The 14,456-nt window shown below is 50.3% G+C and overlaps 1 protein-coding gene across 3 annotated transcripts in view; it reads left to right on the top strand.

Annotated features, from left to right (window-relative positions):
* The first annotated feature begins 13,057 nt into the window (after positions 1–13,057).
* Positions 13,058–14,456, top strand: part of CRB2 (crumbs cell polarity complex component 2) — a 37,131-nt gene continuing 35,732 nt past the window's right edge. For 2 of the 3 annotated variants that reach the window (XR_008954442.2, XM_055117626.3), the window contains exon 1: positions 13,059–13,328. Coding sequence is in view for 2 of the 3 variants with exons in the window: in XM_055117626.3 (XP_054973601.1) it covers positions 13,190–13,328 (139 nt within the window). In the remaining variant the exon portion in view is untranslated. Of the gene's footprint in view, positions 13,329–14,456 lie in introns of all 3 variants that reach the window. The other variant, XM_034929016.3, reaches the window with a different exon arrangement.

Raw genomic sequence — 14,456 nt, 5'->3', positions numbered from 1 at the left:
AAAGATAGTCCTTATTCTGAACCTCAAACTGGGGACATAAGTGACTGGTGTTTGCTGTTGCTCCCCCATCCCCATCTCACAGCACTGGACTGTGAGCTCTGGGAGGGCAGGTCTGCGGTCTCGTTCATCTCTGCTCATGCATCTTCCAGCCCAGGCACCAAGACCTGGCCAGTTGTTCACCAGCCTTTCTCTTCCTCCTGGGCACAGAGCCAGGTGACACCTCCCGGCTTCCCTGTGGTTAGGCATGACATGTGACTGAGGCTTGACTAGTGGGACATGGATGGAAGTGACATGGGCCACTTCTGGCCTGGATCATAAAAACCTTCAAGTGTAATCCTCCAAATTCTTCCCTCATCCAGATGAAAGCAGATGATTCTGAGTTCTAGAAAAAGGTGTCACCACAATAAGGAGGGAGGCTGGGTCCCTGAATCACATAGTGGAAGGCTCATTGACCAACCAGGAACTCTGTCCTGTGAGCAAGAAAAGTCTATTGTGTTACTGGGGTGGGGGTGTTTATTAGAGCAGCTAAGGTGATACTAATTCGCTCAGAAAATAGTTGCTGAACCGAGTTGTTCTGTGGTCCTGGATAAAGCACTGCCCTGTCTGGGCCTCAGTTTCCTCAACTATATGAGAAGGCTGGACCAGGTAATCCCTAGGCACCCTTGCTCCTGGGAAAAAGGAGGACTTTAGCTACACACACACACACACACACACACTCTCGCACTCACCCTGTCACGCACACTCCTGCAGTGGGGCTGTTTCCATAGGGACAGGTCCTGAAATGCCTTTCTGGATACAATTTCTCACAAGCACCCAAACAAGGACAACGTTCCAGAACCTTGTTTCTAAGAAATGTCGGTAAAACAAAAACACCCGCTACAGACCCATAAAATGTGAAGACCAACTCCAGTGATAAAATATGTTCGTTCCTATGTATTTTTATAGCTTTCCGGATAATAAAAGGAACCGCGTTCTAATCGGATGCTTTTGTTAAATCAGTGTGCAGTGCCTCTACCCTCCTCTTCACGCACAGAGAGCGCTGCAGGGAGACAGGAAGTAGCAGCTTTTGTTATTACCTTGGGAACCTTTGGGACCAAAGGCCATCCTTATTGCTGTTTTCCCAACTCCTCCAGGAATGGTGGGAAGCAGCGTGCATCAGGGAAGGTAGGAACAGCAGAAGTTGTCAAAGATGCTTCTTCCCTAGCTTCTAGGACAGTTTCTCTCTCTATTCTCATGGGGAGAGAGGTACCAGGGTTGCTGCAGAGATGGGCTGGGGCTTGGTCAGGTAGGCTCTGGGATCACGACGGGGGTTCACACATACGTGCCAGGCACCGTTCTAAATGCTTTGGATATATAATACTAACGTTAAAAAAATAACTTCAGCTTTTATTTTAGATACAAGAGGTACATGTGCAGGTTTGTTACATGGGTATATTGACTAGTCTAAACTTCATGATAACCTTTGTGTAGGCCCTCATTTTACAGAGAGGGAAACTGAGGCATAAGGAGGTTGACAACTTGGCCAAGGTCACACAGCCAGTGAGTAGAGAAGTTGGTATTCCCACGCAGCCAGCTTTGTCTCCAGATCTGCCTCTCTAGGCTTAGGGTTTTTGTTTGTTTGTTTGTTAGTTTTTTTGAGACGGAGTCTCACTCTGTCACCCAGGCTGGAGTGCAGTGGTGCAATCTCTGTTGCAGAGACCACAATCTCTGTCTCCTGGGTTCAAGTGATTCTCATGTCTCAATCTCCTAAGTAGCTAGGATTATAGGCACATGCCACCACGCCCAGCTAATTTTTAAAATATTTTTAGTAGAGATGGGGTTTCTCTATGTTGGGCAGACTCCAGACGTCAGGTGATCTGCCCACCTCAGCCTCCCAAAGTGTTGGGATTACAGGTGTGAGCCACCATGCCTGGCCTAAGAGAAGGGTTTTAATCCATATCCTAAAAGCAGAGGAAGACAGCAGCAAAGTGAACACAGACTGTATACTGTGGTCTGTGATTCTGCCCCACAGGTGACACTGGGCGACATCTTGAGACGTGTTTGGTTGTCACAAGTGGGAATGAGGTGCTACTGGCATCTGGTACATAGAGGCCAGGGATGCTACAAAACACCCTGCACTGCACAGAACAGTTCCCAACACAAAGAATGCTCCAGCCCCAAATGTCAATAACCCAAGACTGAGAAACCCTGCTCAGAGGTCAGACGGGCTGCAGCCTTTGCCACTCTCCAGCTGTGTGGCCCTGGGCAACTGACTTCCCCTCTCTGAACCTCAATGACTTTAGGAGAACATTGGGTAAGGCAATCATGAGACAAAGCCTGACACATAGGAAGTACCCAATAAATAACAACAATGACTGTTTTCCTCTGATTCTCCCCTGACCGTCGCCATCTCTCACCCTGCCCCAGGCCCTGCCACATTTCTTGACCAAAAAACAGAACCAAGCTCTTAACAGTGAACTTGGGAGAGTTATGAGTTTATATTCCCCTGCTCCCTTCTAGCTCTGCCGACGTCTTCAGCTCCTCTAATTACTTATTTAAAGACTATCGATTCCTTGGGCTGCTGCTGGGAGGCCTCGCAGAATTGCATGTCTCGCAAATAGCAAGAGAGCCGTGGCCTAGCGACTGGGGCCGCAGCCTGACATAACCAGGCAGGGGGTTATTTTCGCCCGGGATGCTTGTGAAATATTCATGTGCTGATTTAAATACTGAGGATGTTAGAGCTGGAAAGGGCCAGAGAAATCATATCGGCAGAGTTTGCCCTCACTGGAGACTAGGCAGCTAGATGGGGTGGGGAGGGTGCCTGGCAGAGATGGGCACTGGCAGAAGTAGGTTCAAGATGGATACCAAGGCCTCAGACTCAATGCGTTGTGACCTTGGGCAGGTCACTTGCCCTTTCTGGGCCGTTGATCCCTCATCTGTAATGAAAGGGAGTTGTGAGGCTGAAATGGGATGGATATGTAAGAATAACTCAGTATAGAGTGGGCCTGCAAAATGTAATTGCATTTGAAGTCAGCAAGCCTGTCTGAGCCTGGATTTCCTCCTCTGGAAACTTCCTGGGGCTGATCAAGTTATATAAGATGACAGATGTGTGAACACTTTATACCAAGCAAAGTGATGGCTGACAAATGTTAAGTGTGTTTAATTAGCATGTGTGAGTGCCCACTATGTCCCAGGTGTTGTGCTAAGTGCTTAAAAAAACAGGCAATAGCTTTCTGAAACTCCCAACACGCATGGCGGAAGGTATCATTATCTGAGTTCCAGTGGTGTGCTGGTAAACTGCTGGGGGAAGGTGAGGGGGGATTCCTGATGTGTAATGTTTGCCAATTTCCTTGGTGTAAATACTCCCACTATGGTTGATTTCAAGCTACCAATATGATATCACTGAACACAGAATTGGGAAAAATCTGCACCAATGGATCTCTATCTTACAGAGGAGGAAACTGAGGTCCAAAGAGGTAGGTTGAGTGCCTTGCCCCAGATAATTGGCTGAACCAGGTCAATCTCCCCCTAAATCTCACCTCTTAACTACCTCCTAGGGTTGAGTCAAATGGGGTCGCTGAGCCTCAGAGATGGGAGTGACTTGGCCAAGGTCACACCTCATGATGGTCTAGAACTAGGACAGGGCCACACCTCCTTTCTCCCAGTCCAGTGTTCTTCCCATCAAGGGCTCAGGCCAATGTGGGGGCCACACTTGCCCTCCCCTCCTACCCCAAGCTTGCTCAGGAAGGCAACAGAACCTCACTTTACAAAGCGCCAACCCTAGGCTGGGCCCTGTGCCAGATAATTACATACGACATTCTCTCATTGATTATTCCCAGCCGACCTGTGAGGCAGGAATTCTGATTGCTAATTGATGGAGCAGGAAGCCTAGGCTCAGATTGGTGAAGTGACTTTCCCAAGGCTACAGAGCTAGGACGTTGTAAAATTCAAACCCACATCTACAGTCACTCCAAAGCCCACATGCTTTCCTCTCCAGCATTCAGCCGGGCCCTCATCCAGCCCACAGACTGCCTGACTCATGGAGGGCTTCAGATGGAAAGCCCGCAGGCATTCATAGACCCATTTGTTAAAAAACAAAACAAAACAAAACAAAAAACAGTACCTTTCTCTGCCTCAGTGATTTTTTTTCTTTTTCTTTATGCTTTCTTTCTTTTTTGAGATGGAATCTTGCTTTGTCATCCAGGCTGGAGTGCAATGGCACAATCTCGGCTCACTGCAACCTCCGCCTCCTGGGTTCAAGCAATTCTCCTGCCTCAGCCTCCTGTGTAGCTGGGATTACAGGCACGTACCACCACACCCAGCTAATTTTTGTGTTTTTAGTAGAGGCAGGGTTTCACCATGTTGGCCAGGCTGGTCTCAAACTCCTGACCTCAGGTGATCCACCTGCCTCAGCCTCCCAAAGTGCTGGGATTATAGGCATGAGCCACCACACCTGGCTGTCAGTGATATAATTTTGAATCAGCTATGATTTTTAAACAAATCAGTTATCAGGCCCCACACCAGACCATTTGAATCAGGATCTCGGGGGAACCTGACCTCCAAGTGGCTCTGGTGTTCCAAAGCTTCCCAGGGGCTTCTGATGTGCAGCTGGTTTGGGGAACCACTGTCCTGTGTCTTAGTCACTCTTGGTGGCAATTGCTGATGGGAAAGCATCAGACCTGAGGGTGAAGAAGGATCCCCAAGTGTTAATAGGCACATGACCCTTGAAAAGGCCAAGACTGTATTGGGCAGGTGGTTATTTCCGAGGTCTGAAATGGACACACATCAGTATCAGCCTCTTCCTGACTGCAGCGGGGACCAAATCAGTCCCCTTGCCACAGAACTGACCTGAGAGCTGAGGGCACTGGACAACCACATGATTCTTCCCCAGCTCCAGAGCGTCTTTCCCTGTCGTGTATTAATTTACTCACCGCGTGTTTCAGATCTGCCTCTTGGGGGCCAGATATTGCACTGGGTGTTGGGGAAGCAACAGCGAACAAGGCACATAGCCGCATCCCTCAAGGGGTATACAGACCCATGGTTGTGACTGGACGAAGATGACTATGTTCACCACAATTCCTGGGAAGAGAGGCTGCAGTGTAGACCCCTCTCCCGTTAATGAAATCTATAGCAGAGGGTGTATTGTTCATGCCTGGCTTGTGACAGGCTCAAGAAGGAGTTGAGTTTCACATTGAGGTTGACATCTTGCAGATGGAGATATGAGTAGAGGAGAGGGAGCTGTGGAAAAGGGGTCTCAGGGGGGTTTGCAGAAATAGCAGGGGTGGCAGTTTCTGGCTGGGTCCAGAAGCTTTTAATCTATTACTTGCAAGCATGAGGAAACACCCGAAGGAGACGTGTGTGATATGATGGAATACAATGAGACTGTCAAACTAGCCTGGGGAGGTGGGGGAATCATCGTGACTATTCATTGAGCCATGATTGTGTGCCAGGTTTTGTGCCACACATGCCATATGCATCATGTCTCAAGTCCTTGTAAATACTTTACAAGATAGACTATTATGCTCATCCTATGGGTCGAGGAAATAGAGGCTCAGAAAGGTAATATGACCTGCCTAAAGACACACAGCTGGTTTGTTGCACAGCCAGAAGTTTTGTTTGTTTTGTTTTTTGTTTTGAGACAGGGTCTCACTCTGTCACTCAGGCTGGAGTGCAGTGGTGTGATCTTGGCTCATGGCAAACTTCGTCTCCTGGGCTCAAGCGATCCTCCCTGCTACTCTGGGATTGTAGGCGTTAATCCTTAACCTCCAGAGTAGCTGGGACTATAGGAGTGTGCCACCATGCCCAACTAATTTTTAAATTTTTTATAGAGACTGGGTTTTGCCATGTTGTCCAGGCTAGTCTGGAACTCCTGGGCTTAAGTGATGTGATCTGCCTGCCTCAGCCTCCCCAAATGCTGAGATTACAGGCGTGAACCACCGGGCCTGGCCAGAGCCAGGATTTGAACCCAAGTTTTTATGATTTGAAAACTCATGCTCAAAGCCCCTACACTGTAGAAGATGCCTTGGTATCTATTTCTCCCTTATTAGAAGGCCCTCATGCCTACAGTTAGAGGAAGGGACAGAACTTGCATGCACACCAGGCCACCTAACAATGACATACAAGATGAGCATTGTCAACCCCATGTTATGGCTGAGGGACTCAGCCTCAGAGAAGTAAATGAACTTGCCCAAGGTCATAGATGAGAAATAGCAGAACTGGGATTGGAGCCCAGGGTCTTTGCCTGGCCCCACCTGCCCTCTGCCCTCACAGCCCTATTACTCCTTCCATGATGGGGGTGGCAGACATCCCAGGCTGGGTCTCCAGAGCAGGCCCAAGTCTGGGCCTCAGGGCAAGGTCATCAGGAGGCCAAAGAGGGAAATCTTTAAATGGTGTCAGGTTCATTGCCTTTGTGGCAGAAGGAAGAAAAAAGAGGCACAGAAGCAAGGAAGATGGAGCTGATTCCTGCTTAACTCACACCCTCTCGTTTGGCTGAGTCAGCGATGCAGGGAGGCCTCCCTGGCCTCAGCACAGAATCGCAGGAATCTGCAGATCTGCTGGAATTTCTCTGCACTGGCTGGCACGGGAGGTGACGAGAGCAGAGGAAAACGACTGCTGTTTTTATTCTCTGGGGCTGGTTTCTTTCTCTCCCCACTCCCCTCCGGCTTCTTGCTCATGTCTTTGAAAGGCCACTTGTCTCTGACTTGCACAGCACTCAACAGTCTAGAAAGCCCCTACAAAGAGCTCTTCGGTCCCCAAAGTGATTTATGATTTTGAAGTGCTTTTTGGATTATGAAAGGCTAACCTACAATAGCCTCCTCACTGCGGCAACATTTACAAAGTGCTTTGCAAGTCACAGGGCATTTTATAGTTTGCAACATTCTTTGCAGCCAAAAGGTGCTTACCTCTCCAGAGGGGACTTCAGAGTTTGCAAACCCTGGTCACACCTCTTCATTTAAACTGCAGTACAGCTCTGTGATAAAGGCTGATAATAATATCTATCACTCATATGGCGTTCACAGTGTCCTAGATATTCTTATGAGCGCTTTACATACGTTCACACATTAATGGTTCGACAACCCTGCAAGGTTGCCACTATTATGATACCCATTTATAAATAAGGATGTTGAGGCACAGCCAGGTAAACCTTGCCCAAGATCTCAGGGCTGTTAAGTAGTGGAGCTTGGATTTGAGGCATTGATGTTTGATAGGATGACGACACATTTTGTATCTATTTTTCAGATGAGAAAAACAGAGGTCTAGGGCAGTAGCCAGTTCTGTCATGCTCCCCGTGTGACCTCAGACTGGTCTTGGCATGTCTCTTGGTCTCTTTTATCCCTCTCTGCAGAACTGAAAGGATAAGCCCCGCCCTGTTCTCTTCTCAACTCTGAACAAATGTGAGGTGTGGGGGTGATGATGCTGGAGGGAGGAGGCCAAGCCTCAGCACCCCCACCCTGGTCTTGCTGCCTGTGCCAAGGTACCAAGCCTTGCCTCAGCTTTCCCCTCTTGGGTGTGGCTCCACTCTGTACAGAAGGCCACCTGGAGGCCTTTCCTGAGACCTCCTGTCTTACAGGTGGAGGGAGAGTAGGGTGATAGGGTGGCATGGAGGAGGGAACTTCACCGAGGGCCCAACTCCCATCTTCTGGGTAAAGTCCTCTAGTGAGAGCCCAGAAAAATCACAAGAGTCCAGCCCCCCAGCCATTGACCAGATGGAGAAACTGAGGCCCCAAAAGTGGAGGTACTCACAGTCACTCAGAGAAGTGGGTGCAGAGGTGGGGCTGGAATTCATCTCCATGCCCTTCCCATGGCCTGTGCTGGGAGTGTGGCTTCAGATCTGAGAAGGCCTTAGGTCATTTGTTCATTCCTTCATTCATTTGTTCATTCATTCTTTCATTCAGCTAGTCAGTCAACAAACATTTCTTGAGTGTCCACTCTGTGTCAGATGCTAGATTTAATAATTGTGGGTATGGCTTGGTCCCTGCCCTCATGGAGTTTATAGTCTAGCACTGTGCTGCCCAGTGCAGTAGCCTCTGGCCATATGTGGCTGTTGAGCAGTTGAAATGCAGCTGTTCCAAACTGAGATGTGTTACAAGTGTGAAATACACACTGGATTTTGAAGACTTAGTATGGAAGAAAAAAGTAAGATATCTCAATGATTATTTATTTATTATTATTATTTTTTTAGACAGAGTGTTGCTCTGTTGCCCAGGCTAGAGTGCAGCAGTGCAATCTTGGCTCACTGTAGACTCTGCCTCCTAAGATCAATCAATTCTCCTGTCTCAGCCTTTTGAGTAGCTGGGACTACAGGCACACGCCACCAAGCCTGGCTAATTTTTGTATTTTTAGTAGAGACAGGGTTTCACCACGTTGGTCAGGCTGGTCTTGAACTCCTGACCCTAGGTGATCTGCCTGCCTCGGCCTCTCAAAATGCTGGGATTACAGGCGTGAGCCATGGCACCCAGCCATTAATAATTTTTTTATCTTGATTACATGTAGGAATGATATTTGGAGTATAGTGGGTTAAACAAAATATTAGATTAACTTCTTCTGCATCTTTTTACTTTCTTAAACAGTGGTTACAGGGGACGGTGGTTCATGTCTGTAATCCCAGCACTTTGGAAGGCTGAGGCAGGAGGATTGCTTAAGTCCAGGAGTTTGAGACCAGCCTAAGCTATATAGGAAGACTCCACCTCTACAAGAAATAGAAAAAATTAGCTAGGTGTGGTGGCACACGACTGTAGTCCCAGCTACTCAGGAGGCTGAGGTGGGAGGATTGCTTGAGCCGGGGAGTTCGAGACTGCAGTGAGCAGTGATTGTGCCACTGTACTCTAGCTCTGCTCATTCTTCCGAGAGGAGGTGGCTTCTTCCTCTTGCCAGTGAGGAGGTCTCTTGGGGCCCACGTGAGCAGCCGAGTACTTGGGGGCACCAGCTCTGTGGCTGTACCACCTGGACCTGGTCTTGATTCTGCCACTCACCAGCTGTGACTCACCACCCCACAATGACCCACATGATTACAATTGTGCTATGGGTCTTTTTTTTTTTTTTTTTTTTTTTTGAGACAGGGTCTTGCTCTGTTACCCAGGCGGGAGTGCAGTGGTGTGATCACAGCTCACTGCAGCCTCGAACTCCTGGGCTCAAGCTACCCCCTCGCCTTAAGCTCCTGAGTAGCTGGGACTACAGGTGTGCTCCACTACGCCCGGCTAATTTTTTAAAAAATAGAGACAGGATCTCACTTTGTTGCCCAGGCTGGTTTTGAACTCCTGGGCTCGAACAGTCGTCCTACCTTGGCCTCCCAAAGTGCTGAGATTACAGGCATGAGCCACTGTGCCCGGCCTGTGCTGAGTTTTGCAGGGAGAGCACTTGAGCAGGTTAATGGCAGCGTCCGGCCAGTGGAGGAGGTGGCATTTGAGTGGAGGCCCCCAGGGTAAGGAGAAGCAACTAGAGGGGAACAGCATGCTGGACCAAGGGAACAGCAGGGATGGAGATCGGCCCTGTTGAGGCCCTGAGAGAAGCAGGTCAGCGTGGCCGAGGCTCAGAGATCTGGCAGGAGGGGGGCCCTGGTGGTGGACAGAGGCCAGATCACAGGACCTCAAGGGCCACACTGAGGAGTTTGTTCTTTATCTGGAGGGCAGCTGGGAGCCATGGAAGGTGTGTAAGCATAGGAGTGCCTGGAAGCCTCAAGCGCTCTCTGGCCTTGTATAAGGCTTGAGAGAGGCAGAGTCTGAAGCTGGCTTTCTCTTCCTCCAGAGAGGTGGCCCATGGCAGGGCTTGAATTCTCGCCAGGTGGAGCTTGCTGGAACTCCAGCTTCACTGCTCTCTCGCCGCGTGGCTGTGTGACCTCAGCCAGATGACCTGCCTCTCTGTGCTTCGGTTTCCTTATCTGTAAAACAGGAATAACGGTGGTGAGTCACTCGAGGGTTCTGCGAAGACTTGGTGACGTAACGCTTGCGAAGTGCTTGGCACAGGGTAGGTCCACGAATAGTTGTCCCTTTTCCTTTTCCCTTCCTGAGTCCCCCCACCCCACCTGTCAAACACCATGCCCCCGCTCCTCAGGCGGCAGGAAGCAGGATCGGAGGAGCGTTTCTGCACCCGTCAGAGTATTTATAGCTGTGTGCTGTCAGCCCGATGTTGTTTTTCGGTTGCATATATATTTTTACATTTTCCACCGTCACACATGGTTTCTCAGTGTGGTTGAGAAGCAGCGGGGGTGGAGGGTGGTGGATGCAGAGAGTGGAGAGTGTAGGAGGCGGAGCCGGATGGCCCAGGACAGTACCGAGGGACGGCCTGGGTCACTTCTGTCTCAGCTCAGAAGCCATCGATGGTGCCCTCTTACCCTCTGCCCGCAGCCCGGGCTCTTTCGCCATGGGTCCAGGCCCTCCCGAGAAGGATTACATGTAGGAATGATACTGCGCGCCGTAGCTGCGTTTCTCACCACTGGCTCTCTCCACTCCCCGCGTCTGAGCCACTTTCTTCCCCGAGTGCATAACCAGGGGAAAGCGAACCGGACGTAGCTCTGCTACTCACCAGCTGCGTGACCTCAAGCAAGTTTCTTTACCTTTCTGAGCCAACGTTTCCTTTCCTGTGAGACAGGAGCACTGACTCCAGTGTCCTGGAGCTGCCGTGAGGATTGAGTGTACAGGCGCCTGCCCGTGAATCCATGGTAGCCATTGTTAGGCGCGCCTCAGTCGCGTGTCTCCAGGCCTTTGCACAGGCCGTTCCCTCTGCCAGGAATCCCCAGGCCACCTCTTCAGGGAGTCCTCCAGGCCTACTGCTCCCCCGCACCTCAGCCCATCCACTCTGGGAGGGGACTAGGAGAGTTCTTTGTAACGAAATTCTTTCTCCTCTAAAAATAGATGTCACACTCCTTGCTTATAAAAATAATCCGTACCCTCCCAGTACCAAGCCTTCCCGTGTTCCTGCTCTATCCTCACACACTTCCCCGGGAAGTGGGTAGCATGTCTCCATTCTACAGGTGTGGGAAGTGGATTCGGGAAGGGAAGTGACTCATCCCAGCTCTACTCAAACTCAGACTTCAGACTCAAGGCCCCGTGGTTCTTGCTACGCGCAGCCTGACATGGCCTCCCTCCCCTACACAAGGCAGAGTTGTCTTCAGAATCCGTCACGTGGGTGATCATGCGACCCCACGGGGTGTTCTGAGGAAGCAGAGGGGCCCTGAACTAGATGCCATGGCTTGGTGCCCAGGGCACACTCCCTTTCCTCGCAGGTCACTGCCTCCAGTCTCAGAGCCCACCCAGGCTCCTCTCTGCTCTCTGACCTCCTTCTCCCAACTTGGGAGCCCAGAGCCCCCCACTCCCTGCCTGCCAAAGGCCGGGCCCTCAGAGCTGGCTGTGTACCCCTAGCCTTGGCGTCTGAAGTGGGTGGAGCTGGCCGTAGAGGGCACTGTTGCTAGGCAACAGTCTGGCAAAGAGTATCAGGCGCCCTGAGAGGAAATGAAAAGGGGCCTTTCCTTGGGGGCTGGAGGGGAACAAGGTGGGGATGGAAAGAAGAAGGGCCTCCACCTCTTCTCCATGCTGCCAAGACCTATACCTCATCTTCACCCTCTCCATCCCCACTTCAACCTCTCACTTATTATTATTATTTTTTGAGATGGAGTTTCATTCTTGTTGCCCAGGCTGGAGTGCAGTGGTGCAATCTCGGCTCACTGCAACCTCTGCCTCCTAGGTTCAAGCAATTCTCCTGCCTCAGCCTCCCAAGTAGCTGAGATTACAGGCACCACGCCTGGCTAATTTTTTTGTATGTGGTAGAGACAGGGTTTCACCATGTTGGTCAGGCTGGTCTTGAACTCCTGACCTCAGGTGATCCACCCGTCTTGGCCTCCCAAAGTGCTGGGATTACAGGCGTGAGCCACTTTGCCCGGCCTCAACCCCTCACTTATTTACTCATCTCTACTCTCATTCATTCATTCATCATTACACTCACTCGTTAATTAGCTTGTTAATTTATTTACTTGCTGTCTGGTGAATCACGGCTTCATTACTTGCTGCGACTCCGTTACCCCATCTGTGAAATGGGAATAATGACTGTATAGATTTCATAGGGTTGTGTTTACACCGCCCATGGTGAGCACATTATAAATGTTTGTTCTTATGATGATGAGTTATTCACAATACTTCCTAAGCACCAGTTCTGTGCCTAGCGTCACGCGGGGCTCTGCGGTGACGGAGGTAAATGAGCTCTCAGCTCAGTGGGAGAGACAGATAAGACCACAGGTGGAGCTGGCATGGGCCTTGCCCATCACCTCCAGATTTCCTCCGATTGTTTTGTGGGCACATAGGGGAGTGTTAAAGGCAGGGGCTGTGGAGCCCTGCACCATGGAATTGTAGGCTGACCCTTTACTTACTAATGCTGCACTCTTGGGTGACAGATTTAACCCCTCTGACCTTGGTTTTCCATCTGCAAAGTGGGACCTGGCAGTAAACATCTTCCTGGATCTAGAGAGGATGCAATGAGATCATGTGTGACCCTTTCTGGGCACTGGGTCAGCTTGCAACAGGGCAGCAATTATTGTTATTGGTGCACGGTGGGAACCGGGTCTCCCCAGGGTGCCGTGAAGTCTCTGAGGGCCGGGACCCAGTTTCTCCTCCTTTTTCTCTCTTTGCTCCACCTTTCTGGGTCTGCCTACTGTTTTCCACCTCCAGCCGTATGCTCATGCCGTTCCCTCTTCCTGAAATAATCTTTCTCGTTATTTCTCCTAAAGCTCTAATATAGTTCTTGGAGGCTTCAGGCCCCAGCTGGGACGACTCACAGAGTGAATCTGGGGTAGATTTTCAATAAACTCCTCACTTATCTCCTGCTGCAGCCAAGCCCCCAGGACCCCATCTCCTTGGAGGAGCCAAGTGGGGTGGCTGCAGCCTCTGCAAGTGAGCTGACTCCTTTGGGGCATAATTCACCCTTTCTCGTAGCCTCTGTCCCCCGAGGCTAAGCCTACATGGTCCATCTCTGCAGATTTTCTGCCCACGAGTTCCCTGGAATCCAGAGAACACTCCCAAGAGAGACAGTCCTTGTCACACCACTCATGATCTCCCAGGCTGCTTCTCCCCAGTGCTTAGCACATGGAGATGCATTCATTTCTTGTGAGCACGTTGATTGACTGTGTGGCTCCCCTGCCAGCCTGAACACTCCGCAAGGTCAGGCTCTGCCTCTGGTTCCCCACTCAGTCCCCAGCACCCAGCCCAGACCTGGTGCATAGAAGATGCTTGTCACACAGATGCTGTGTGGGTGGATGGACAGATGCATGAAGAATCCGTGGTGTGGAGCACATGGGGAAGTGGCCTTTGTTCTTCCATATAGAACGGCAGAGGCTGGAAGACCAAGGATCAGAAATTCCAGAGGTGAGTTTCAACTCTGTGAGCCCAGACAAGTGGGATCCCCTTTTGGGGGGCTCGGTTTCCTTACCTGTGCCATGTCTGCATAATAGTGCCTACCTTATGGAGATGACTCTGAGCATCCAATGATAGGAACTGGGACACCCAGAAGGGAATGATGGCCTGCCAGAATTTGGGGCTGGATCAGTTGCACAGATTCATGTGCCACTCACTACCCTTCCCCGACACCCCTGCTGCCCTGGGCAAGACTTAGGAACTTGGTGACTAGCTAGTTCAGGTGACAGAGGGGCCTGGATGCTCCTTATGAGTCTCCCTTTGGGAGATGAGCCTCTGATTGAGCCTAGATCCTATAGAAATACAGTGTGGGCCAGAGGCCAAGTCATGCATGCCTCTGAGCCTTGGCCACTTTGTCTATAAAAGGCACCATAATATAGGATGAGTGTGGTGGCTTATGCCTGTAATCCTAGCACTCTGGGAGGCCAAGGTGGGAGGATCGCTTGAGCCCAGGAGTTTGAGAACAGCCTGGGCCACATACGGAGACTGTGTCTCTACAAAAAATAATAAAACTGATGATGTGTGGTGGCACATGCCTGTGGTCCCAGATACTTGGGAGGCTGAGGCAGGAGGGTCGCTTGAGCCTGGGAGTTAGAAGTTGCAGTGAGCTGTGATTGCACCACTGCACTCCAGCCTGGGTGACAGAGCAAGACCCTGTCTCAAAATAAATACAATATAACACAATAATAAAGCACTGAAATAAAATGAAATGGGTGATAATAGAACTCTACAGGGTTGTCCCGAGGAAGCAGAGGGACCTGGAAGTAGATCCCATGGCTTGGTGCCCATAGCTATTAGGATTTTTCTTGTCAGTCGTGGTAGATTTTGGTTCTTCCATAAAGAGGAACCCATTTAGGTGTTTTTTAGAAATACCTCTCTGTGAATTGAGATTCCGTGACTCTGACTTCCTGGCTGACCGGGTGAGTCTGGCTCAGTTCTCAGTGTAAGCCACACCCCAGTCTTCTACCTCCCACGCAGCCTCTCTTCATTTTGTCTCAAATGGCCCTCTGCTTTCCATGGGAGGCCTGGGCTCAGTCTGGGACTAGGATCTGAGCTTAGACTGGGGTGGAAACTAGGCTC

This window comes from Pan paniscus, chromosome 11 (genome assembly GCF_029289425.2).
Source record: "Pan paniscus chromosome 11, NHGRI_mPanPan1-v2.0_pri, whole genome shotgun sequence".
In the NCBI taxonomy this organism is placed as follows: Eukaryota; Metazoa; Chordata; class Mammalia; order Primates; family Hominidae; genus Pan; species Pan paniscus.
The sequence above is the reverse complement of the archived record's forward strand: the minus strand, read 5'-3'. Positions and strand labels throughout refer to the sequence as shown.